Raw genomic sequence first — 25395 nt, forward strand, 5'->3', positions numbered from 1 at the left:
CGTGCTTTATCATAAACACAGTCATATTCAAAGTAATCCCAAATTGGACTCTGGCGCTTTCTTCCGACTTTTCCTGACATGATTCTGCGCGTGGACGGAGCAGCAACACAGACGACTCGACTAACATACTGCCACCTGCTGGCATAATGAGACACAGCAAGAAAAAAAATCTGGAAACTAAACTTCATTTTCACCCTTGACTATTGTATGACACGCACACATCAATGAAAACTAAACACATTTTTGCTATAAATTCAGTTAATTTTAGTTAGTTTTGTGAACACTCATTACAGTTTTAGTTAGTTTTCCTTTTTTGTTTTTATTTTTATTTCCGTTAACGAAAATGTTTTTTTCACTTCTAGTTTTCGTTATTTCGTTAGTTTTTGTTAACGATAATAACCTTGGTGGCAACGTCAGAAATCCACTGTGTCAAAGACACATGTTAGCATTTTTGAACTGGGCCTCAGAAATGAAAGGTCACAAAGAACCGGGTAACAAAGGTCTCATCTGAATAATGTTACATTGTTGCAAATATCATAATCAAAAATATAAGCATTACAGCATATGACTGGAAAACCAAATGCACTTAAGGTCTGTTAACCATAACTTACCCAAAGCCCTCCAGCGAGCTGTCAAACTCCACGAATGCAGGTGTAACAGCTGATCCGTGCAGGCGAATGTCATGGGGGGTTGTCATCGACACCAGGCACTTGACTCGGGTGAGGGGTACGGTGCTGCCCTCAGCGGAGCGCACGAGGCTGCGGCTGATGCGATACTGGCCATTGTCCTCTGCCGGCGTGGTGAAGACGCTGTCGGGGCCGAAGCCCTCCATGGAAGTGGTCATGCTGTCTGTGAGATTAAGAAGGCGTGGTTAGAGTCAAGACACGCAAGATCCACGATTCAGGACTGAAAGGTGGCTACTGTTTGGTTAGCTATTCAAATCAATAACTTTTTCTTTACATGGCATCAAATGAGAAGAACCGTCGCCTCAGGACGCTTATTAGTCTTACTTTACTTTTTAATTCATGACATTCAAAAGCAGAAAGATGTAATTGTGAAACGAGCAAAATTTTCTAGTTCTGTGTCAGTTCCTTCACTTTGTACAACACAGACAGTATCACGCAGCTGTTTGTCTTGCTGAAGACACCTCTATTTAAAGCAGATGACCTGTGATGACATATGTGGACCCTGCCTGCGAATAGACACCCCTGTCATTTTGGTATGAGTCGCAAACCGAAGCAAGTCTGTCCACAGGGGTGAAGACACCAGCATGAGGTGCCCCGTCTACCTGGAGACTGTCCACAGTATGAGAAGGTTGACTTAACCCAAAGTTTTGTACGTAGAGCTGTGAAAGACTGCTGTTGCATGAGATTTCTCTTTCCTCTCAGAGTCTAAGGACGCAGATTCATGCGAGTCCAAAGTATTCAGTCGATGACCCAGCAAACAGCTGAGTAAACACATGGAGTATGTTGATGGGTTAAGCCAGGCACGAGCCAACTTGCAGCCTGAGCTGCATGCTCACCAGGTCGACGGTGACATGCAGGACCGGACATTCATGGATAGTTGGTAGATAGCGTGTGAACCAGCCTGTCACCGCTGCTGCTGTGCGGGCTGGCAAAGACCACATCTCCCTTTTCCCTCTTTCACCATGCAGCAAAAAGGTTGCAGGTGGAGCAGCCCTCCCCTCTGCCAGCTCAGAAACCGTCACAGTCCGAGCTTTTCATAAGCTCAGAGCCACAACAATCAAAATCCACCTGCTCATGTTCCCAGATTTTGTCTCCAAGCTAATGGCTTCCCGGAGCAAACCACTACCACATCACTGTGCCCACCTATGGGCCCTGTCCTGAGCTGAACACCAGGTTCAACTTGTCTTTCAGTCCATTTTTTGACTCTATAGCTATGAAGTTTCTTTTACATAATACTGGGTTGTTTTGAACTGCATCTTTGCTGCCTTCAGTAAAGAGACGGTGACCTTCACGCTTCGTCCGTGCATGCTTCTGGCACAGTTTTCAGCTTCTCACTTTTTGCCTTCATCCTTTTCCATCTGAGGAAGAGATGAACCTTCATCTGTGTGTGATGTGAATCTACACTGACCACACTCAGAATGTGTGTTTATGTGGCCAAGCTGTTTAACTGCTGTAATAATCCAAGCAGAGATAAAACTCTGGCTAAGCAGAGGCTCTCCAACTGGATTATGGAGGCTATCTTCCCAGCATCTCACAGAACCAAAGGTTTCTGTTTGCCTCAGGGTGTGAGAGCAGCAGGGGATTGGAAACCTCATGTGCCCCATTTAAAGGGGTCCCTGTGAGTGATATCTGTGCTGCAGCTAGTTGGCCATCACCACACACTTTTGTTCTGGTTCAGTGACAACTGGGGGCATTTATACATCCCTTCCATACTGTATGTGTGTTAGCAAGTGAATCAACTGAAAGTGAACAGCTTCTGTTTCCTGAAGCAGAGGAACGAGTTCAAGACAAAGTCTCCCCACTGAGACGCTGGGCTCAGCCAGGAGTGTTTATCAAACTGAGGCACGTATATGTGCAGGTGGGGCCTCAAATATGTCATTACAGATCATCTGGCTTAAAGCTGTGGTTCAAAGGTGTCTTCAGCTGGCACACGCAGGGACGTCATATTCCACACTGTACGTACTGCATGTTGTTCCTCTTCTTCAGGGAACCAGACTATTGAACCTTATTGACCTGTTAAACTGTAAGGAATGAGGCCAAGAATGATCAAAATCAAAAATCCTTAAACCTTAAAAATAGCCTGATTTTAAAACCCCAGAGCAGAAAAATATATGTTTTTTTCTCACTATAGAGGCATTTTTCATGCAAATGTATAGTCGGAAACCCAAAAGAAATACAAATAAACTTTTTACTCTTAGTTTAATGCAGCTTATTTCATCTCCCCATCTATTAGAGGTGGGAATCACCATACATCCCACGATACGATATTATCACAATACTTAACGCACGATATGATATTATTGCAATTTTTAAATATTTTGCGATATTCAGATTCTGTACATAAAGGTAAACTTTATCAATATTCATTTTATCTAATATCAAAGTCTCACACTCAGTCTTTCTCTCATTTCAGTTTTATTGTTGACAAACTGAACGGTTTGTATTACAGTCTAGTCCAACTTAACTGAATCAACCATCTGGTACAATTATAGCTATTCTGAACTATGCAGTTTATGAAAACTATGCAGCCCCTTCAGCAACTGAAGAATTTGAAAGTAAATTAAAACAAAATATAATTTTACATTAAATAAAAAAGTTTTAAACTTAATTAAAATAAAACATGTCTTAAATTAAAATAAGTAAACTGTCACATTTGGACAGTGAAGGAATGTCAGGATTCTTGCTCAGAAAAAGGATCAACATGCTCTGAAGTCAGAGCACAAAAACCTTTTTTGTAACAAAATATCGATTTCTGCTGTCCCTGTATCCATACATTATTAGCAAACAAAATATCACCATGCTACACAGTATCCATTTTTCCCCACCCCTACCATCTAACAGTGGTTTCTCTACTGTTTTTACAAGTCCTAAAAATGTCTTGACAGAATTCCAGCACTTCAAAATTTGCATTTGTTTATTCAAAATAACATTTATTTTCAAAGTAGATTAGATTCAGAGAGAGTGATAAAAACCCCTACAGCTTGGTCCGCCCATGAAAAATCCCACAGCACTGAAAACACCAACTGCGAGTAGGCCACATTAAATCAAACCTGGATTTTCATCGCCCCAGAAGGGCGATAATAACGTCCCGCGCTAAGGTAACATATTTCACCTTCTATTGAGAACACGGGTCGTCTCATTTCTAAAGCGTCAGCAGATGTGACAAAGACGAATTGGATGAAAGCAAGAATTACAACAGCCATCAATGGCAGCTAATAAACCAGACTCTTCTCACAGAGAAAGATGGCAATATGTGCTCTCCCAGTGGCTGTCTGTAAAGAGCAGTAATTACTGGGGCCTTGATATCCATTCTCAGCTGGGAGGAGACACAATAAGCAATTAAGACATGCTGAGAAAGCCAGAAAATTACAAACATTAGCAGCTGTTGATGGAAAACAAGCCATTTGCATTACATTCACAGAGGCGAGCAGATCTTTGTTTAAACATGGAGTTTACACATCGCTTTAATCAGTGGACAAGAAGACCGCTCTAACAACTTCCTGCTTCCAAAAGCAACGAAATGAAAAGCAGCTAAAGCACGTTGAAATGACGCCACGTGCTAATTAGTGTATCTATAAGTCCTCGAGTCATAGCTGCATTCTGTCTACTGTCAGCTGCTGTCTGAATATATATAACATATAAATAAGCATTACAGGAAGATTTAATTGGTAGGATATGAGCGTGCTCATCTGTGTCGCCGTGTTAGCCATTTGATACTCAGGGTTCACGCCGCTTCTCAGCCTGTGACAGCTGGGATCAACTCCAGCGCTCACAAGATCCCAAACTGGATAAGCGGTTAACAACACGGATGCATGGAAGGACACCTGATTAGGTTTGCCTTCTATCTTTGATCCGGCACAGAAACGAGGAGCTCTGGATAAATCGTAAAGACCACTCTGAAAGCACACGGACCATCTGAGCATTTTAATCTGGCGTTAAGGAACTAAGTAAAGCTCATACGCTAACATCAGATGTTATTCTTTGGAGAATTCATCAGAGAGCAAAGAAAAGATGATTCTCCTTTTTTTTAAAGCTTTTGTTAAAAAATAAATAAATAAAAATGACACTTTCTCCCAGGAGAAGCCTGCATCACAACGGCAGATGGGAATCGCTCCCAGGTGGCACATCTTTCATAGCTGCACTTGGAAGGCTGCTGTGAAGAGCTCTTCAATTCTCAGCTATTACAAAGTGAGCATTTTACCTGTGTCGGTATAAGAGACTATATTTGTTCGACTAATACCAAAGAACGTCCTGTGATAGGTGATAAAACAGAAGTACAGAGGTTTCTAAGGTGGTTACCTTTTAGTCGGCACTTTAATAAAACGTTTGAGGCCTGTAACCCAACTATAACAAATACTTATGCAGACAGTTTAATCATTTATCCTGGGATAGATTCTATCTGTGTGAACGCAGTGTGTGTAGTTGGTATGATCCAGTCTATGCACTTGGTAAGTGTAACACCAAAACCCGACTTGTGTTTTATTTAATATCTCTGACAAAAAACACTTGTAGGAATATTTCACCGGAGATCTGTGGAACAGTGAGTACAATGATCGAATGTTACAATCTTACTTCTCATCTCGGCGTCGTAGCTGAGAGAGCTCGGTTTGTGGACCCGGTAGTTCTTCAACAGCTTCTTGTCCCAGGCGCCACAGTTCAGCGGGTTCCCGAGACGTAAGAACTCCCTGAAGGGGAAGATAAGCAGGAAGTCAGGGATAAAGAAAGAACAAAGAAAAAACAATTAGGCCAGTATCACTGCTGAACTTCCTTTATTTCAGTGTAATTAACCTTATTTAAGTAGCGCTCCTGTTTTAAAATAACCTCAGCCTTTGTTTCCCCCCACTGTTACTCAAAAAGTCCTTTCAGTGGCTTTAAGAAGAGCGCCTTTGTTTAGGCGAGGAACTAAACTAAAGCTTGGCTTTACACTTCAATCATCCTATTAACAACATGTGGAAAGAGCAAAAAAACAAGTTAAACACATTTGGACAGTGAAGGAATGTCAGGATTCTTGCTCAGAAAAAGGATCAACATGCTCTGAAGTCAGAGCACAAAAAACTTTTTTTCCAACATGTGGAAAGAGGAAGTGAGCATGCATTTGGCTCGGCATCAACAGCGAGGTGTTTTTCAAAAGTGATTACTTCTATACCCAAATGCACATTTTGCAGATACGCTCCCTAATATGCACATAGATGGTCCTCAGCCATAAGTGAAACGAAATGAAAGGTACAAACTCGTGTCCAAACTTTTGCCATTAAGAATGCAGAAATCTTTTAAATATAGTACCTGGTAGAGGTGGGAATCACCATACATCCCACGATACGATATTATCACAATACTTAACGCACGATACGATATTATTGCAATTTTTTAAAATATTTTGCGATATTCAGATTCTGTACATAAAGGTAAACTTTATCAATATTAATTTTATCTAATATCAAAGTCTCACACTCAGTCTTTCTCTCATTTCAGTTTTATTGTTGACAAACTGAACGGTTTGTATTACAGTCTAGTCCAACTTAACTGAATCAACCATCTGGTACAATTATAGCTATTCTGAACTATGCAGTTTATGAAAACTATGCAGCCCCTTCAGCAACTGAAGAATTTGAAAGTAAATTAAAACAAAATATAATTTTACATTAAATAAAAAAGTTTTAAACTTAATTAAAATAAAACATGTCTTAAATTAAAATAAGTAAACTGTCATGTTTATTGCTGCCATAAAAAAAGTGAAACACATTTGGACAGTGAAGGAATGTCAGGATTCAGAAAAAGGATCAACATGCTCTGAAGTCAGAGCACAAAAACCTTTTTTGTAACAAAATATCGATTTCTGCTGTCCCTGTATCCATACATTATTAGCAAACAAAATATCACCATACTACACAGTATCCATTTTTTCCCCCACCCCTAGTACCTGGGCCATGCTCGTGTAAAGCATGAGCCTTGAGGCCTATTTTTACTCTTTTAGGCGCATTCCTGTTTTTCAGTGTGTGGCTCTGACACTATCACATAACCAATTAAAAACAACTGCTGGGTTTAGTCGTTGCACTCCCACAGGCTCCCCCTGCCATACTATGTCCTTTATGTTCGCATTAAGCAGTGAAGCACATCCTAATTGGATGCAGTTTGTTAAGTCAGCAGTTACTTCCACTCCTCAAAAAGCTGAGGTTTACAGCATTTCCAGTCTGTTTCAAAGTCAGTGACATGGTTGACTGGCATGTAAGTGACATGAATGCAAAGTGTTGCTGTGAATGTTTGTGTCTGCTGTCAGAGCGCTCGATGTGCGACACCAGCGGCTGGAAGCAGACGATATCGGAGCGGCACCGAGGAGGCAGAAAGACTCTGGAGCTTTGCTGCTGGCTGATGTTGACAGAGCGGAAACTAAATAAAAATGGGAAGAAGAAAGAAATAAGAGTGGAAATATGAAGGGTAGGCCTGACAGGGAGGAAGGATGGGGAACAGGCTGACAGACAGCAACACGTTTACCCCCAGCATAATTACAGCGGGAGGGAGAGAATGTGAGCCAGGCAGGCCGCATTAACATATGAAAACAACCAACCATGTGCATGTCAAATAACTTTCAGTCTTGTCCCTCAACCCCAATCTCCCATCTCACGTAACAAGTCAAGCGGGAAATGAGAATCACTCCGTTTTGCCTGCATATAAAATCCGTCTTCATTCAGTAAAACCCAACAATGCAAATGCACATTAGCATGATAAAAAAACAAAACCGCTTTCCAAGAACAAAATGATTTTGTTCATAAAATATTATTTGCTCCAAGCTCAGGTTTGTGCAGAAAAGTCTAGACAAACACCTTAATGTTTAAAAAACCTGAATGTGAGGTATTACATCTCTTCATTGTTCTCAGGTTTTTGTGGGTCTGTCCTTTGGTTTCTTATTTACTGGTTAAATGGAGTAAAAAACAAAATCGAACTTAAAATTAATGTTAGACACATGTCACAAACACGACTAAAACCAATTTAAAAAACAGCTACAACCAAGAAACAGCTGAACGTCAACTTTCCCTGAACAGACGACCTTCTCTCTGAGACTTTAAACTGCACACGCTGGGATGTTAATACTGAAAATGGCACAGTTTCATTTTATATTAATATAACTTTAAGGCTTTCTTTTTTTTCATGTGGAAATAATAACCTGGACCGATATTTGGTTATGAATGAGATTTAGAGAACCCCCCTCCCTATGAAGAGTGGCTAAAGACAATGGCTAAGTTGGCGTCTTACGAAAAAGTGACTTATGGTTTATTAGACAAATTGCATCAATATGATTGTATTTGGTCCTTTACAAGCTGGCTTTCTGTAACTTGAAGAACAGAAGAGTAATGACAGAGTGGTGGTGTGGGGATTGGTGTGCGAAGAAAGAATAGGATAACTTTCCTTTGTTTTGGGTTTTTTTGTTTTGTTTTGTTGTTGTTTGTTTTTTAAGCTATTTATTTATGTAGTTATCCTTAAGTTCTGTTATTGAAGTTTAACCCTTAAGAGCCCAGACCTATTTCTACTTTCATGAAAATTACGGGGGTCTTATATCAAATGAATCATATATAACCAAGTCTCTAAGTGTAAAGAGGCAGTGACACCAGTGTCACTGTGGGTCCTTAAGGGTTAAAATGAAATAAATAAAAATTGTTGATGGCAAAAATGAATGAGATTTAGATCCCACCTCCGTCTAACAGTGATGGACCTTCGTAAAGCAAAGTAATGCACTGCCTTTACTTTTTTGTCTCTAATACTTCACCACAGATAAATCTGTTTTCATGTGATGCATTTGTTCACTATTTAAACCTGGTTGCTAATTCGGTTCCATCAGCAGTAAAGTACCTCATAAAACGGTGTGCATCAGAGGTTTATTGTGCTTATAATTAAGAGTCTGAGAGAAAGCCTCATAAAGATTTGGGGGTATTTTAGGCAAAGGGACAACCTGCACTGACTTAAGGTTTGATGTAATGTTGGTTAAGGGGGTCTGAGGTTGGGTTTAAGGTTGTAGTATAAACAGTAATTAGTTAGACTAATAATTCATATTTTATTAATATAGAAGATGTTGATTGGCTCCAGCTGGGACTGCATTCTTTGATCTGGACAAAGAAAGGCTGTGTCAGAGTAAACAGGCTGTGCAGGTGTCAGCTGGTGATGTTAGCCAGGCTCAGTCACCTAATCTGACCTTGTGTGTTTCTGTGATGTTAGTCAAGGATTTCATCTGAATAATAGTTAAAATATTTGTTTGAGTTGTCTTGCTTTTATGCTTCTTATTTTAATCTCTTTATTATCATCTGAAACAGTCATTGTTGGGGCAGCTTCTCAGTGTTGAAGCTTCTCAGTTTAGCTTTGTTGGTGCCTACATCATGTTATCAAAGTGGCCAGCTTCAGTACCTGAGTGCTATCGGCTGCAGGGCCTGCGAGGCCAGCCTCTCGAACATCCTCTGCAGCGGCGGGTGCAGAGGGTGGTCTTCATCGCTGAGGGCCTGGCTGCAGCGCTGCAACAGTCGCTGATGGAGGCAGGCTTCACACAACACCTGCTGGTTCCTCTCGCTGTTCACCAGCAGCTGCAGGATGTTGGCGACTGCCAGCTGCAGGTCGAGGGCGTGCTGGGAGGAGCAGAAAGTTGGAGAGCTAGACGTTAAAACCGAGACTAAGACTTAAGCTTAGTTTAAATCGCCCTGTAAAGAGGTAAAAATAAGCAAAATCAGGTAAATGTGAGAGGGTGCTTTGGGCAATTCACGGATTAGAAAGTTTATTACCTGCATGTCATCATTCAATACGACTGCCTTTCCCCTAAAACACACATATGTAGCTGACTCACACTGTCTGGCTGCCTTCTGACGTGACAAACCCAACTGAAAAAAAGACACTTCCTGCCTGCCATCGAACCCCTTCACCCACTTTGACAGGAAGCACATTGCCTTTCATTTCCTCACCTCTGGCTGGCTGTCAGAGGACACGGAGGGCAGCAGGTCCACCATGGCCAGCACGGCCCCTGGGTGAATGACCACCATGTCTGTTGAGGACGATGAGGAAATGGGGTGGGAGGAGTTCGTTAAGTGGAGCTTCAGGTCAGTCAGGGCTTTCGCTGGTGCAGGGGGGCCCGACGTGCCGTAGTAACCGTGTCTGGGAGCACAAAGGACGAGAGAGGCGAGTCAAAATTGGCTTTTTCAAAGCAAGCTGCATGAAAATATTCACATTTCACACAGAAACGAAAGGTAAAAATACTGTGAATACTTTGCTCCTGTAAATATAAACTTTTCTTTTCATAAAGGATCAGAATGTTGAGTTTTTGGCCACGGAGAAGCCCGATTGTCCCCGTTAATGGAAGTTTGTTTACTCTCTACTGTAAGTAGCTCACAAAAACAAAATCTTATTCATAATCAAAGTCACAGGATCTTCCAGAGCTCGGGGGGAAACATGCTCTCCTCCCAACACTGATCAGTGTGAGCATTGTATTTAACACCGACTGTAACTTTAGTTAACGCGAGTCAAGTTGTTTGCACACTTCAGAGATCGAGGTGTCAGATGGCTACAGCCCCCTACCCTCCACCCCCCACTGTGCAGGCAGCAGAGAGTAGGAGATCTGCAGGGGCCTGCGCTCGGGCAATTAGGCAAAATAGGCGTGTTCCTGCGATGCAAATCTCTCCTCAGGAGAAATGCAGAGCTGGAAAGGTTAGAGTCAGCATAAAACGCTGGGGGGCTTGGCTGCGGGGCAAGAAAAGGAACCAGATTGTTGATGTTCACAGCAGCTGGTGGATGCTTTAAACTCTTTGGATTCTTCAGAATCGAATCGCTCGTTTAATTGATTATCTGCTGCCAGATAAAACACGAAATCTCCTTATGTTTGCCTCCTAGTAGTTTCTACCTCGGTTTCATTATTTGTTCTGATTTCTTTTTGTTTAATCTGTGAAGCTCTCGACTATACATTAGAAAATCATTAGAAACAGAGTTGGCCTGATGCAGTGATAAATGCAGTGTAATGGAAGCAACATGCTTAGTAAACGCCAGCTGTGCTGAAGGTGGTTAGAGCTCACACAAGCTACAGAGGAGGAAAGCAAGACTAAGCCGGTCAGGTTTTCAGGGATTACAAACCTTTATGAGTGCAGGTCATGCCTTAAAGACCTCTTAATATAATATTATCCCAACAGAGTACTTCATTCTCACTCTGCACAATTATTTGTGGTTTCTAAAAGTGGAACATGAGGCAGAGCTTTCAGTTATCGCCCCCTGTCCTCCGTAACCACCCAGACGGGCACCCTCTCTACTTTAAGATTAGGCTTAGGAATCACCCACTTTTCATTTGAAATCAATTTTCATTTTATTCCATTTCATTTATATGATCGCAACAACAGACCCCTCATATTTAAAGACCGTAGAGTAATACAGAAACGACCCCCTTTGAGTGGCACTTGACAACAGTGGGAAGGAAAAACTCTTGTTTTACAGGAAGAAGCCTCCGGCAGAAGCAGGCTCAGGGAGGGGCGGCCATCCACCGGCTGGAGACGAGGCCTTTATGTAGCATTAACCTCATCTACTCCTCGTCCTTTTCTCACTCTTTTTTCCTTTCTCTTTTCTCTTTCCCTTCAGCAGATGATATAAGGGATTATTGGAGCTTTTAACTAATAAGGTAAGGTCTTAAACTTGGACAATAAAGCATCTCGATGTTACTGGTGAGTAGGGCTGCACGATTTTGCATAAAATGAGAATCACGATTCTCTCACGATTTTCTTTTCCAGTATAAATATTTATTGCACTTATTAACTGCACATCAACTTCGTAACAGTTGAGACTGAACATAAAAACAATAAATAAACATAAAAACAACAAATGTCTCACATTTTGTCGTTGCCGCAAAATGTTGTACTGCTTGAAATTGCGTCTCCACCGTTGCTCGACACTGCGTGTATAGAGCAGGTAGTGCAACAATAGAAAAATAGTTGCGGGACGGCACTGTGTAGCGTTTGTCTAGGGTGTTGATCATTCTCCTAAATCCCTCGTTTTGCACAGTGTTGATGGAGCCATATCTTTGGTCAGGTGATAAGTGATAGCCTCCGTAATTTCTTTGTACCTGCGGGAGTTCGACGGGTATAGGGAAGCGCTGTATAAGGTTCCCGTTATTGATGTTTGGGTGGTTGACTGGGACGGATTTTCTCTAGTCACTTTCTCGTCATCCCTGACGTGCTCTCCGTTGTTTTTTCCTGCCAATTTTAGCAGCTAGCTTCTGTATCACGTGGTATAAGGCTCCGCCCTTGTCATTTGTTGAGCAGGAAGAGTGAGCGCTTGTTTTCATGCAGATTACGTCCCGGATCAAAATGCGATAGAATCGCCGTCATCTTTTTTTTTGTTTTTGTTTTTTAATCGTTGTCATTTGGAAATGAGATCGCACATAAGTATGAATCGAGATCGCGATTTTCTAACGATTAATCGTGCAGCCCTACTGGTGAGGTGAATTGGTGCTATATTTAAACAATTGAACAGAAAAACTGAATCGGTGCAAACATTATGAATCTGATTTATTCTCACAATGCCTGATCACTGTGGCCCGGGCACCCCTCGTGTTTCCTGTCAGGTGTTTTGTGTAAATGGAGACTTAAAGCTTAAAGTGTAAAATCTTGCTTTATTTTCACGCTGCTGTTTCAGATTTAGCTGTGTCAGCGTGGACACAGTCTACAAACATGAGGTATCCTAGCGTGCAACTGAAAGAGTTCCTTTTTCAGACTAAAGAACATTAAAAAAAACAAGAACAGCTTTTTCATGTCACTGTCATAAACATGATCACAGCGCTGATTGCTGCAATTTGCACATCACAATCACCGCCATGTTCTTCAAGCTCGCTGTTTAAGCTGAGCAGCAAAATTACACCAGACAAGCTTTTATTTTTATGGAACAATGGAAAAATTACATATTTAGCAACTTTCTGCCAAATAAACCTGAGTAAACTAAGGCTTCCAATCATAAACACACTTGTTGAAACTGAAGTAAAAACACAGGAAGCAACTGCGACGCTATTAAATCTACAAAGATCTTATAATGAAGTGCATAAGCAAGGACGAGTGCCCCATCATCTCTAATTGTCAAATTAGTCCTCCTCATGAATATGCAGTGTTGGAGCCGATCCAGACAGGCGGGGGGGGGAGAAGTCTGCAGGGAAGAGACCCTCGGCCTCACCTTGACAGCAGACAGCAGAGCACATTTAAAATGTCCCGACCGGTTTTCCCTTTGTAAATGAAATTCAAATAGGAGCAGAGATTGGGTTTTTAGAGAGAGAGGGGCAATTTCAGATAGAAGAGAGGACAGAGGAGCACGGGAGGAATGTGATGAGAAGACAAACGCACAGTAATTTAGACTGAATCTGTCTGACAGTGTGGAGAAACGTCTCAGCGGGGGTCGCAACAAAATATGAATTCATTTAAAGCAGTTTGTGTATGCAGCTGAGAGCGTGAACTACTGTTTTAGTCATTCTACTACTTTAAATCACCTCCAGTATTAATTCGTTTTTTAAAAAGGTCAAGGCCAACACCCCGTTTCAAAGAAATGTAGCCAGTAACATTTAATCTTCTTTTGTCCGTGCTTCATTTTCAGTAGGGGTGGGGAAAAAAATCGATACTGTGTAGTATGGTGATATTTTGTTTGCTAATAATGTATCGATACAGGGACAGCAGAAATCGATATTTTGTTACAAAAAAGGTTTTTGTGCTCTGACTTTAGAGCATGTTGATCCTTTTTCTGAGCAAGAATCCTGACATTCCTTCACTGTCCAAATGTGACAGTTTACTTATTTTAATTTAAGACATGTTTTATTTAATTAAGTTTAAAACTTTCTTATTTAATGTAAAATTATATTTTGTTTTAATTTACTTTCAAATTCTTCAGTTGCTGAAGGGGCTGCATAGTTTTCATAAACTGCATAGTTCAGAATAGCTATAATTGTACCAGATGGTTGATTCAGTTAAGTTGGACTAGACTGTAATACAAACTGTTCAGTTTGTCAACAATAAAACTGAAATGAGAGAAAGACTGAGTGTGAGACTTTGATATTAGATAAAATGAATATTGATAAAGTTTACCTTTATGTACAGAATCTGAATATCGCAAAATATTTTTAAAAAATTGCAATAATATCGTATCGTGCGTTAAGTATCGTGATAATATCGTATCGTGGGATGTATGGGGATTCCCACCTCTAATTTTCAGGCTTTCAGATCAGCATTTACGTGTGAACGAGGAGTCAAAACACACAGAGAAAACTGCATTTACCAAAAAATAAATTTTTCTTGGACGACATCACTTACTGCTAAGCAGATGACTGTGACTCACTGACTTGTCATTTTCTGTAGATGCTGAAATATCTTCTGCACTCTTTTGGCAGCGAAAATCCTAAAGTTTGAATCTGATAAAACAGTTTGAGTATGATGTTGTGGATGATCTCCAAGCCTCTGGACACCACAGCTAATATAGTTGTGTCTTTAACACTACTCATGAATAGTGCTTCATTTTAAAGGCGACATAATATGCTGTTCTTCTTCTCGTCTACCAGAGTAAACCTCTAATGAGTCACGGTTAAAATTATCCTTATTTACTGAGCTCAACAAATTTATTAGACCAGCTGTCATAACCAGAAGAAAACAAGTATTTTAGGAATCTGTCAAAAACTTGTTTCACACTGTCCTCTGAAAAACAGAAATTAAGTGTAAATAACCATAATTTGGCATCTTAATAACAAAAAACTAGTTTCGCTTTTCTTGTGATTTTTTTTGTAAAATATGTAAAAAATTAATGAACAACAACAATAATTATATTTTAGCATTGACGTTCCACATAAACTATTACAGAATTATAACGAGTCATCCTGGTAATTACAGCAGTGTTTAGTGCATCTATGGCATAAACCGCACAGTTTGTGGTGGTTTAATAAATCGTATACTGGCCGTTGGTCTATGCGCTCACTTCATCTAAATTAAGCTGCTTTAGCTCCTTGCTCTCCCTTTAAGTCGCCCGTCTTCTAATTGGCTGCCCCTCACAAAGGGGAACAGTCGGTGAACGAGTGCGTCTGTGCTCTACGGCAGCGGTCCCCAACCCCCGGGCCTCGGACCGGTACCGGTCCGTGAGTCGTTTGGTACCGGGCCGCGAGAGTTGAGGTTCAGGTGTGAAATGTATAGTTTTCAGGGTTTTTATCGGTTTTCAGCGTTATTTTGTTATCGTTTTTATCGTTTACTCTGTTTTCCTGGGTCTTTTCACGTGTGTTATGAATAAATTTTCTTTTTTTCGGTACCGGTACTAGTTTTATTTTGTTGTATTTATCCGCAACACCTTAAAGACCGGTCCGTGAAAATATTGTCGGGCATAAACCGGACCGTAGCGCAAAAAAGGTTGGAGACCACTGGTCTACGGCATCATAAAGATCAAAGAGTTAAAAAAACTGTCTGACACTGTGTGTTCAGAGCAGCCTGAGTGTGTCACATGGATTACCAGCACTTTGGGCATGATTACTATGAGCAGAAAAAGCATTAGGTCCTCTTTAATGTTCATATGTGTCTGTTTTAAAAATGAGGAAACAAGTTTAATTCCTGTAAAACAGCTAAAAGTAGCTCTATGTGACAGTTAATGGATCAGTGGTTATTCTGGCACACAGCAGGTCTCTTTTAGTATCTACTGAAGGTAAGCATGACAGAGAAGGAGGGATGAGGGTGAGGAAAGTGACAGAGCGCTGTAGCTACCTCTTCCTGGCGAGTGCTGGCGTGCCCCACGGGGAGGGCAGTGAGGTCTCATGAGTCAGGCAGGGAGGCACCTGCTCCGCACGACTGCATCGCGCCACGCGCGCACACATTCAGACACAGGCATGCACACACACGCGGCCGTGCAGATGGGCCAGACCGAGGATGAACAGCCAGACAGCGCCAGAGGTTAAAGGAAGAGAAACAGAAAGAGAGAAAAGAAGGGGAAGAGGTTGTTAGTGGAAAAGTGACAGAGAAAACAGGATCAGAGCGCCAGCTGGGGCACATGCACAACGCCACCTACACACGATCCTGGCATGTAGCGTGAGGAGAGACTTTAATAACTGCATTATTAAATATGGATAATCACAAAGTTTAAAGTTTGTTTTAGACCTTTGTGGTGCACACATGCAGATGGACTGTAATTATCCAAAAACATAATAAATTAACATATCTTCAACTCAATTTGAGCTCAAATTAAGCAACTACAATCTGTCACAAAGAGCAAACAACAAAGTGATTGTCTTGAGAGTTTTTCTTTTGTTTGCAGACGAATCGTAGGCGCACTGAAGTTTGGAATATTTGACAGCTGAAATGTCACGAGTTCTGGAAACATGACAGCACCACCAGGCTGTGCAGCTTCTATGTTATACTGCACGTGTGTGAGCGAGCAGCCACACTTTCAGGGGTTTCACTATGGTGCAATATGCACACTGCTGACAGGCTATGGCTGTATCCCAATTCAGGGTCTGCAGCCTTAAAGGCCGCATTTTAAGACTGATTACGTCACCGCGACGCGACGAAGGCTGTCCCAATTTCAAGGCTGCTCGAAATGCGGCCCTCAAATGCGTCCTTCATATCCCTGAATTTTAAGGACGTGGCGGTGTAGACTTCATGGCCCAACATATCCCAGAATGCATAGCGCGGCGGTGGGTGTGGATAATTATACCGAAAAAAACGGCAGATGAGGGGCGCCCGAAGAGTAAACTTTAAGTAAGTACTGAATATTATGTCACTTATTTATGTGCAAATGTTTAATAACGAAGAACATTAAAACATTCCTGTTGGCCACATGTCGGCAAAGTTATGTGACATTAGTGACGTTTGTACTAACTTGGTTTTAAAGCCTTTACTTTAAAATATACGCCGTTCAATAGCTGAGCTTAATCAGAGAATGATCAAAGCTCATGTAGAAACAAATGAACAAAAGATTTTCTCCTTCATTTCTGTCAAACAAAGCTGTATGAAACGTTTCCAGCTGTTAGTATCATGGTTGCTAGGCAACCTGGGCAGCGCAACGGAGGCTAGGCCGTCCCATTTCACAAGCCTCGCACTTCCGGCCTTAGCGGTCTTTGAGTACGCGGCCCTTGAGGACCGTTAAGGCTGCAGACCCTGAATTGGGATACAGCCTATTATATCTGCTGGTTATTGCGTGAACAGAGGATGGTGAAATTATAAGATACAGATTGTGCATTCAGAGCTATATTTATTATTAATCTTGAATAAATGTTCCTAACAAAGTCTTTGCTTTGCTGACCTGTCAAAAGAATCTGTGGCCATCTTGTACAGATAGATGAAGAGCTTGCTGCAGTGCTTGAGCGTAGGGCAGACGCTGTCTCCTGCACAGCCTCCGGGGACGGCCTCGTCCTCCAGGAGCCTCTGGAAAGGCTGAGCGTTGGAGGGGAACACACTTGTGAGGCCCAGCTTCTTAGTGTCTGAGAAACAGCCCAGCAGCCTGGAGGACGGCAAGCAGTCGTTAGGAGACGGCAGAATTGGGTCTTGAAGAGAACAACCATACTCATACAAACAATCTTAACACTTCCAAAAGTCTTCATTTCACTCAACTTCAACTATCTGGATGTTTTTCTGACAAACTGATCTACTCGACTGCTCGGTGTTGTGTCCACAAAACAAAACGTCTTCTTTCCCAAACAGGCTGTCCTTACCTGACCGCGTCGGCCAGCTTCTCGTACTGGATCTCCGTACGGAAGAAGTGCGAGTTGGCTGGCTCGTAGCGCATGGCGGCGGTGAGCGTGCAGAAGACTGTGTGCAGGAGCTCGAAAACCTGGTTCTGGTTCACGCGCTCCCAGCCGTGTCGCAGTGGCTGACACAGCGAGCGCTCCATGGCCACCAGGAGCGAGGTGACGTAGACGAAGCCGCCCACCTTGCGGAACACCGTCCGAGTGCGGTGACTCTCTCGCAGCACGGATAACAAAGCCTGAAGAGAGGAACGATTATTTCATTGGGATTTTTACAGACGGACGCGTCTACAAACGCTAGCTAACGTAGCTTGATGCATAACGTCTTCTGACGATGTCACACGCCACGTTTCTCCTTCCCTGATCTGAACTCCCACTTATTTACTTTATAACTTGCTCAGTTATTTTCTCCCGTCTTAATTTATTTTTTGTCAACCCATTCAATCACATTTCTATTCATCAACTCATTTTTCCTCTCGTTGTTCTTTTTCAGGGACATATTTATGAGCCCCTCTGGGTTTCTTCGCCCCGCTGCACCGACTCGGTTTTTACGGTTTGTATTTGCAAGCGACCAAACTGAAACATCAAGCTGTAACCTAGATATGCGTCTGGGGAGGTAAAAAAAAAAACTGCCTGAGAACACAGAGCGACTATGACAGGCAAAGTTTTTAATTGGCAAACAGGGAGAAAAATGTCTGCGACCGACAGCAGGTGAAGCTTTTGAATGACACCGGTGAAGTGCGGCGTCAATAAAAAATAAACAGCACCACCGGGGGCTTTTTAATATCATCACCTCTGAAGTAAAAATGATGGAAGCATGCGATGTACAACTAAATGATGCAGGCTTCTCTGCATACTGCAATAAGTACATGTGGAGTTTTTCAGTCAAGAATATAACAAACTAAAGAAGTACTGGTACTAATGTTACTCAGGCTAACGTGACAGTCGTGGATATCTGAAAACAATCAATACATTATTTTTAGTTTCAAGTTTCAAGTTTTATTTGTCATATGCAAGTTAGCACAGGGTCAACATTGCAATGAAATGTGTTTGACGAGCAGCAGTCACTCAGCAGCATGATACAGTACAGAAAATATAATAAAATATAATAAAATAAAATATAAAAATAGTAAGGAGCTAAATATTAGAGAGACGTGGTAAAAGAGAAAAGAAGACTAAATATATATGTATCTATAAATATAAATATATGTACACTAGTGATTAAATAAGAAAATCTTGAAAAGAAATATGACGGGAGGGCAGATGGGATATTGCACAGGAATGAGCAGCAGAAAATTACAGTATTGCACTTTTAAATATAAATATCAATGACAATAAAGTGAAGTGACCAGTGCAGATTAAACAGAGTACTTGTGAAGCTGCAGCTTCTGAGTGCTGTGTTGTGTGTGTTTAAGTGTTGTGGTTGAGGTGTCGCACGGCTTGGTGGTAAAAACTGTTTTTAAGTCTTGTAGTCCGAGCAGACAGACTCCTGTAACGTCTGCCAGATGGTAACAAGGAGAACAGCTGATGTGCTGGGTGGCTGTGGTCCTTGATGATGCTGTGTGCTTTACGGAGGCATCGCTGGAAGTAAATGTCCTGAATGGCAGGAAGCCTCGTGCCAGTGATGTGCTCTGCTGCCTTCACCACCCTCTGTAGTGCTTTACGGCTGCTGGCAGAGCAGCTTCCGTACCAAACTGTGATGCAGCTCGTCAGCAAGCTCTCGACTGCACACCTGTAAAAATTTGAGGTGATGTTGGCGTTCATGCTAAACTTCCTCAGCCACCTCAGGAAGTAAAGCCGCTGGCCGTCTCATCATTGCCTGTGATGAGGCCTATGATGGTTGTGTCATCAGCAAACTTGATGATGGTGTTGGACTCGTGTTTAGCAGCACAGTCGTGTGTGAACAGGGAATATAGGAGGGGGCTAAGCACACAACCCTGTGGCGTACCTGTGTTTAAGATGAGTGATGAGGAGGTGTGCTTACCAACTCTCACCACCTGGGGCCTGTTTGTGAGGAAGTTTAGAATCCATCTGCAGATTGGTGTTCCCAGCCCAAGGTCGACGAGCTTCGTGGCAAGTTTCGAGGGGATGATGGTGTTAAATGCAGAGCTGTAGTCGATGAAGAGCATCCCTGCATATGTATTCCCTTTTTCCAGGTGAGTGAGGGTGGTGTGCGTTGCCAGGGCGATGGCATCCTCTGTGGCTCTGTTTGTCCGATAAGCAAACTGAAGAGGGTCCAGTGTGTCAGGGAGGGAGGAGCAGATGTGACCTTTTACCAGCCGCTCGAGGCACTTCATGATGACGGATGTCAGTGCAACAGGACGGTAGTCATTCAGACAGGAGACCACTGATTTTTTGGGAACGGGAATGATGGTGGATGCTTTGAGGGCCGTGGGGACCACTGACTGCCTCAGGGAGAGGTTGAAGATGTTGGTGAACACCTCTGCCAGCTCATCTGCACACACTCTGAGTAGCCGGCCTGGGATGCCGTCTGGTCCTGGAGCTTTGTGAGGATTTACCTTTTTAAAGGTCCATCTCACAGCTTCTGTTCTCAGAGTTAAAGTTGCAGCCTGACTGTCCTCCTGAGGGTAGAGGATCTGCTCTCTGTTGTCTGCATCAAAACGAGCATAGAAGTTGTTGAGCTCATCTGCGAGAGATGCAGTGGGCTGAACACTGACTGTGTTGACCTTCTTGTAGTCAGTGATGCAGCGCAGTCCATTCCACAGTCGCCTGGTGTCAAAGCTGTGGTAGCTAGACTCCATTTTGTCCCTGTAGTCCTTTCTGGCCTTTTTTATGGACTTTCGGAGGTCATACCTGGCTGCTTTATAAGCATCAGCATCCCCGGAGTTAAAGGCAGAGGTCCGCACTTTTAGCTTTTATACATTTGTAATGGTAACGTGAGGAAAACGTGAGGAAAACGTGAGGAAAAATAACTCTTTAAACACCAGGACGTCAGTGTGGAGAGCAGAAGGCGGACCGCATTAACCAAATTCAATCCTAAAACTATTCCATAGTTGATGAAAATTATTTATTTATGAAAACTATTTATTTTTCCTGATTTTGCTGTACTGGAATCATCACTTTATTTCTGATTTGCACAAATAACTCTCATTCTCTGACACTCTCAGTACCCTGAACTCATTTATTAAACAAACTTTTTTATATTTATTTATTTTAAAATTCAATGTTTCAATGTTTTGGTATTCCCACAACACCTGGGATTGATTATTTAAGATAATGATTAAATAATCAATCCCAATAATAATCACAGACCGTCTCAGAGGGGGATATTAAGTGGGGGAGAAGAGCATGAAGGTAGAGAAATGTAGAGAGGAAAATAGAGGAGAAGACAGAGAGTGGAATGCAGGGATGAGGAAAGATGAAAGGGAGTGAAGGAAGACTGGGGGGGAGTAAAGAAGATGAGGGAGGAAGATAGGAAGGCAGATTGGGAGAAAGAGAGGGAGGAAGGCTGGGAGGAATAGGTGGTGGGGAGGGAGCAAAACCAAGGAGGGTGATAGGAATGAAGAAAGGAAGAGAAAGAGAGGAGGCAAGGAAGGAGGAAAAGAGTCAGGAAGGGAACATGATGGGAAGGCAAATCGGCAGGAAGCGAGGGAAGGACATCGAGTGGAATGGGGGATGGTGGTAGAGAGGGAGAAGGGAACAGAGGACAAAAAAGAAAGAAATGGGGTGAAAAACAGGAGGAGGGTCGAGTCCTTGGTCGACCGCTTCAATTTCAGGGTTTTGATTTAGTTGTGAATATTCTGTAGTTGCACAGGATGCTTTGCTTCTGTCCAGTCGGTGGGACAGGCGTATTTGGCACCATGAGCAGGATCAGGAAATGCTGACCAAATGCTGAAAAAGCCCTGAAACTCAAAGGGGTAGATCAACCCCACGGCCTTGTCTTCTGGAGACTGTGGTTTGTGGAAGACACAGAGTTGTCTCAGACCGCCTAGGACAGTGGTCTCAAACGGTGGCCACTTGCGGCCCACGCCACCCCTACTTGCGGCCATATACTGACGTTAAGAAATATAATGCAATTTGGCCCTTGAAGTTACTTTTTTTTGTTAGGAAGGATGTGTTTGTTGTTGACTGCAATGGTTAAAGAAGTTCTTTAAAAAGCCAAAAATGATTTAATATGACGGCAACATGAGCAGAGAGCACAAACATGTCGAGGGATTGGCTGTGTTAGTTCACTGAGAGAGTCAAAAACTAATGTGCACACTTATGTCTGCATTTTTATTTTGTTAAATACAAACAAAATTTGTTTCTGGCCGGAAAGAGGGGACGAGTTTGTTTATTTGGTAGTTCAATGAACGGCTTCAGTTAGTTAAGAGAGAGAAAAATTATTACATTCACATTTGCAGATTTGTCTTGTTAAACAATATTTGAAGTTTAAAAAAACCAAAAAAACAAAACGTTACATTTTCAGAAATTTGTGGGTGTTTTCTTGTTTGTTTTGTACTACTTGAACACTAAGTGGCCCTCCAATGAGATGACAGTGCCAGCAGTGGCCCACAGCTCATTTAAGTTTGATACCCATGGCCTAGATCTTTGCCTCTGTTCAGCTGGTGGAAAAGCTTCCTCTGTTTCCAGTAGGACAGGATCATCAGATGCACTGTCTTGTTCTGTCACTTCAGAATCATTACAGTGACCAACAGTGCAGTTTGAGTAATGAGTAATGCAGTACAGAGTTGGGTTTTTTTTGCAGTGTAACTACTGAAGTGGCTGGTGAGAGTATGTGTATGTATTTACTTTTGAAGCTGTGGTCAAAAAGAGTTCACTGAACAAACCGTTATCCATGACAGACCACCCTAACCACCCTCTGTACCATTCACTCATCAGGCAGCAGAGCATCATACTGTAATGACTGTAGCACATGTATAGGTTATATTTATGTAGCACATATACACAGCACTGTGCAAAAGTCTCAAGCAGTCGCTCATTTCTCTCTATCCTGTTAGGAAAAAGGTGAAATATAGTGCAGTCAATTAATGAAACATGTGCCAGCACACACTGAAATACAGCCAGAAACAGAGTTTGTATGATTTTAACAAGCTTGAGTGTCAATATTTATTATGACCACCTTTATTCTTCAATACAGCCTGAATTCTCTTAGGTGAGCCTTCTTGTAATATCTTTAAGTAGTCTTCAGGAATGATTCTCCAGGCTTGTTTAAGAACACCAAAACTTTTTTGTCTGACACGGTTCCATTGTGTACTTTTCTGTCCAGATACGATTTCCCTGCATTGGAAAAGCATACTTTAATAGCTCTTTAAAAACCAAGGTGGTTTTTAAAGAGCTATTAAAGTATAAAATTGTATTTTTTTGGTGCAAAAATACAATTTTATGCCTTTCAGACTCTGATCTTTGGCATTTTGCATCGATTCAACCATAGAAATTGGAACCAACCATGCGTGTTTGTGAGAGACTGATAGTAAAGCAACTAAAGATACAATTTAAACAAATTTGTACCCCTCAGCTGTAAAAGGCTCAAGAGCGAAGTCACCTCGGACTTTGACACTCATACCAATGGTGCTCCTAAAAATCGACCACTAACCTCTAGTGGTGCAACGGATCACCCGCCCAGCAAGGTGATGACAATATCCAATCAGCCTTTTACAGCTGAGGGGTACAAATTTGTTTAAATTGTATCTTTAGTTGCTTTACTATCAGTCTCTCACAAACACGCATGGTTGGTTCCAATTTCTATGGTTGAATCGATGCAAAATGCCAAAGATCAGAGTCTGAGGCAGGCTCCTGTTTGACAGTTTACCTGCTCATTTACCATGTTAAATGTTCAAGATCATGACAGCAAAATTAGAAAAAGTACAGCTTGTTTGGAAGGGTTGCTTGGATGGATCCTCTTCTCTCGAAAACAAACATGGAAACACAGCAGCACAGCTTAGGTTTGTTTCTGAACCAACCATAGGACTTCTGGAACTACGTGGTTGTTTGTGCATAATGCACAGTGACACGTCTGACAGCATATTAACACAAACACGTCATACTACTGTGCAGTATGTCAGCACGGTGGTGGAGGGGCGATGACTTATGTTTGCTTTGCAGCCACAGGACCTGGCACCTTGAAGTCACCAGTACCAAAGTGTCCTACAGTCAAACATGAGGCCACCTGTCTGACAGCTTAAGCTCCATTAAAACTGGGCCATGCAACAGAAGACAGATCCCAAACTCTGCAGCAAAAGAAAAAACTCAATGCAGTCTTTTCTTTTGAAACATTGGTGGGACGTTAAGAGAGCTGTGCAAAACTTCTGTCTGCAAACGTGAAATGAACTAAAGCAATGATGTAAAGGGGAAAGACCTCTACAAGACACTGAATCATGGGATGTTCTTAGCTTTTCACCTAAATGCAATAAGAAAAACTAAGAACATCCCATGTTTTGTTGCTAAGGAACACACCACCAGTGAAATCTCACAGAGAATCGCATCCCAGTACTGAGAAATCACTGCACTGGATTTTCACATTTCACATCGCCCATTTCTCAAGATTACAGCTAGAAAAGTAATGAGTATAGCTGGGACCTATAAACATGTCCGACTGGAGGGACGGTGAATAAAGGAGAAGTAAAAACTGTTACACGTTGCACCACTGATCCAGCTGTTTCCTGCTACTTTAGAAGACTTACAGACTCAGCACAATGCTTTTAAAACCAATCACAGGATGTTAAAGACATCCTCTTCCTGGGAAATTGCCACCAGGGTACATCTATACGCACATAAAACTTGGGTTTTGGGGTGTTAAGTTTACCAGCCATGGGGAGGCTTTAGGGACAGGCTGTTCTCTCTCAAGATATATGCGTGGACACCTTCACAAGGCTGGATTTTACTCTGGTATCTCTCAGAGGGTCTGCAGTGCGTTAGTGTAAGTGATACTTAAACTCTGAAGAAGAGGGAGGAAAAATTATTAAAGTCAAACCAGATTTGATATGAGTTCTTTGGAATCCTTTTTAGGGCGGTAATTAAAATCCCTGATTAACGGAATTGGAGTAAAATGCTGACGGGTTAATCCAAGTAAAGCCTCGGCATGTGAATAACCTCGTTTGAAGGAGTGGAATCTGAAAATGCAATTACGCTTCAGCAGATGAGCCTCGCTCACATCCTGTCTGTGTGTGAGTGAGTGTAGTGTATGCTTTTATGTGCACCTAGCTCTCAGTGCACCTTGTTTGAAGCGATTACTGTATGCAGGGCTTCAAATGAATATTGATTTTTTAAATTACAGACTTTCCTTTCCTCTGTCATCTCACTCAAATTCACAGACGGGTGTTTTTTAGTGTCCACTAAAACAAATGCAGCAGAAGTAAATGTAAAAAGACACATAAACTGCACAAATTAAAGTGGCGAATCCCAGCAGAAAGCGCCTCGACAATATTGATTAAAACAAAAAGAAGACGAATAAGTGGCGTGAGCCGTTACCCTCAGTATGTCTGTCTTCAGCTGCAGCTCACTGGGCGGTGCAGAGTGCATGAGGCCCAGCAACGTTCCCATGTCGTCGTCGCCGCTGGGCGACAGGACGAGCTGCTGGATGATGAGCAAAGCGTGTTCGCGACACTGGCGGTACTTCACGATGTTGTGAACGCAACGCGCGCCGCCGAACTCTCTGAACAGAGCTGCAAGAAAAGAAGAAAACACAAAACATAATGAAATCAGGTCAATTAATGAATAAACCACTTTGTTGCTGATGGGTAGATTTCAGAGTACTAAAAACCTGTGGTTGCAGCGTAATTAAAGACTACATCCAAGTTTTACTGCGGTCGGCTCTAAAGTTGAGTCGCGATTAATGTAAACGCTGAGGATGCGCTGAACCGTTGCGCTGTTTTTTGCCGCTGTTAGCTAATGTTAGTCGCTGTTAGCCATTGTTAGCTACTGTTAGCCATAGTTCAACCATCTGTGACGTGGATGTTCCTCTGCTGGACTTGGAAGCTTAGTTAATAAAGTTTTATATGATGTGAAAATGTAGCTCAACTGTTAATCAGAGCTCATAACTTGTTGTTT

General features: G+C 42.1%; 1 protein-coding gene across 3 annotated transcripts in view; it reads right to left on the minus strand.

The window, feature by feature from the left end:
- The window catches only part of wdfy3 (WD repeat and FYVE domain containing 3), a 119884-nt gene that overhangs the window by 60992 nt on the left and 33497 nt on the right, over nt 1-25395 (minus strand). For all 3 annotated transcript variants that reach the window (XM_087849484.1, XM_087849483.1, XM_087849482.1), the window contains exons 11-18: nt 24817-25010; nt 17353-17624; nt 16944-17141; nt 15410-15493; nt 9626-9815; nt 9081-9295; nt 5259-5371; nt 612-849 (exon numbers count right to left, since the gene is read on the minus strand). In XM_087849484.1, coding sequence (XP_087705610.1) covers nt 612-849; nt 5259-5371; nt 9081-9295; nt 9626-9815; nt 15410-15493; nt 16944-17141; nt 17353-17624; nt 24817-25010 — 1504 coding nt within the window. The remainder of the gene's footprint in view (nt 1-611; nt 850-5258; nt 5372-9080; nt 9296-9625; nt 9816-15409; nt 15494-16943; nt 17142-17352; nt 17625-24816; nt 25011-25395) is intronic.

Source organism: Neolamprologus brichardi, chromosome 12 (assembly GCF_056152115.1).
Source record: "Neolamprologus brichardi isolate AB-2024 chromosome 12, ASM5615211v1, whole genome shotgun sequence".
Lineage (NCBI taxonomy): Eukaryota > Metazoa > Chordata > Actinopteri > Cichliformes > Cichlidae > Neolamprologus > Neolamprologus brichardi.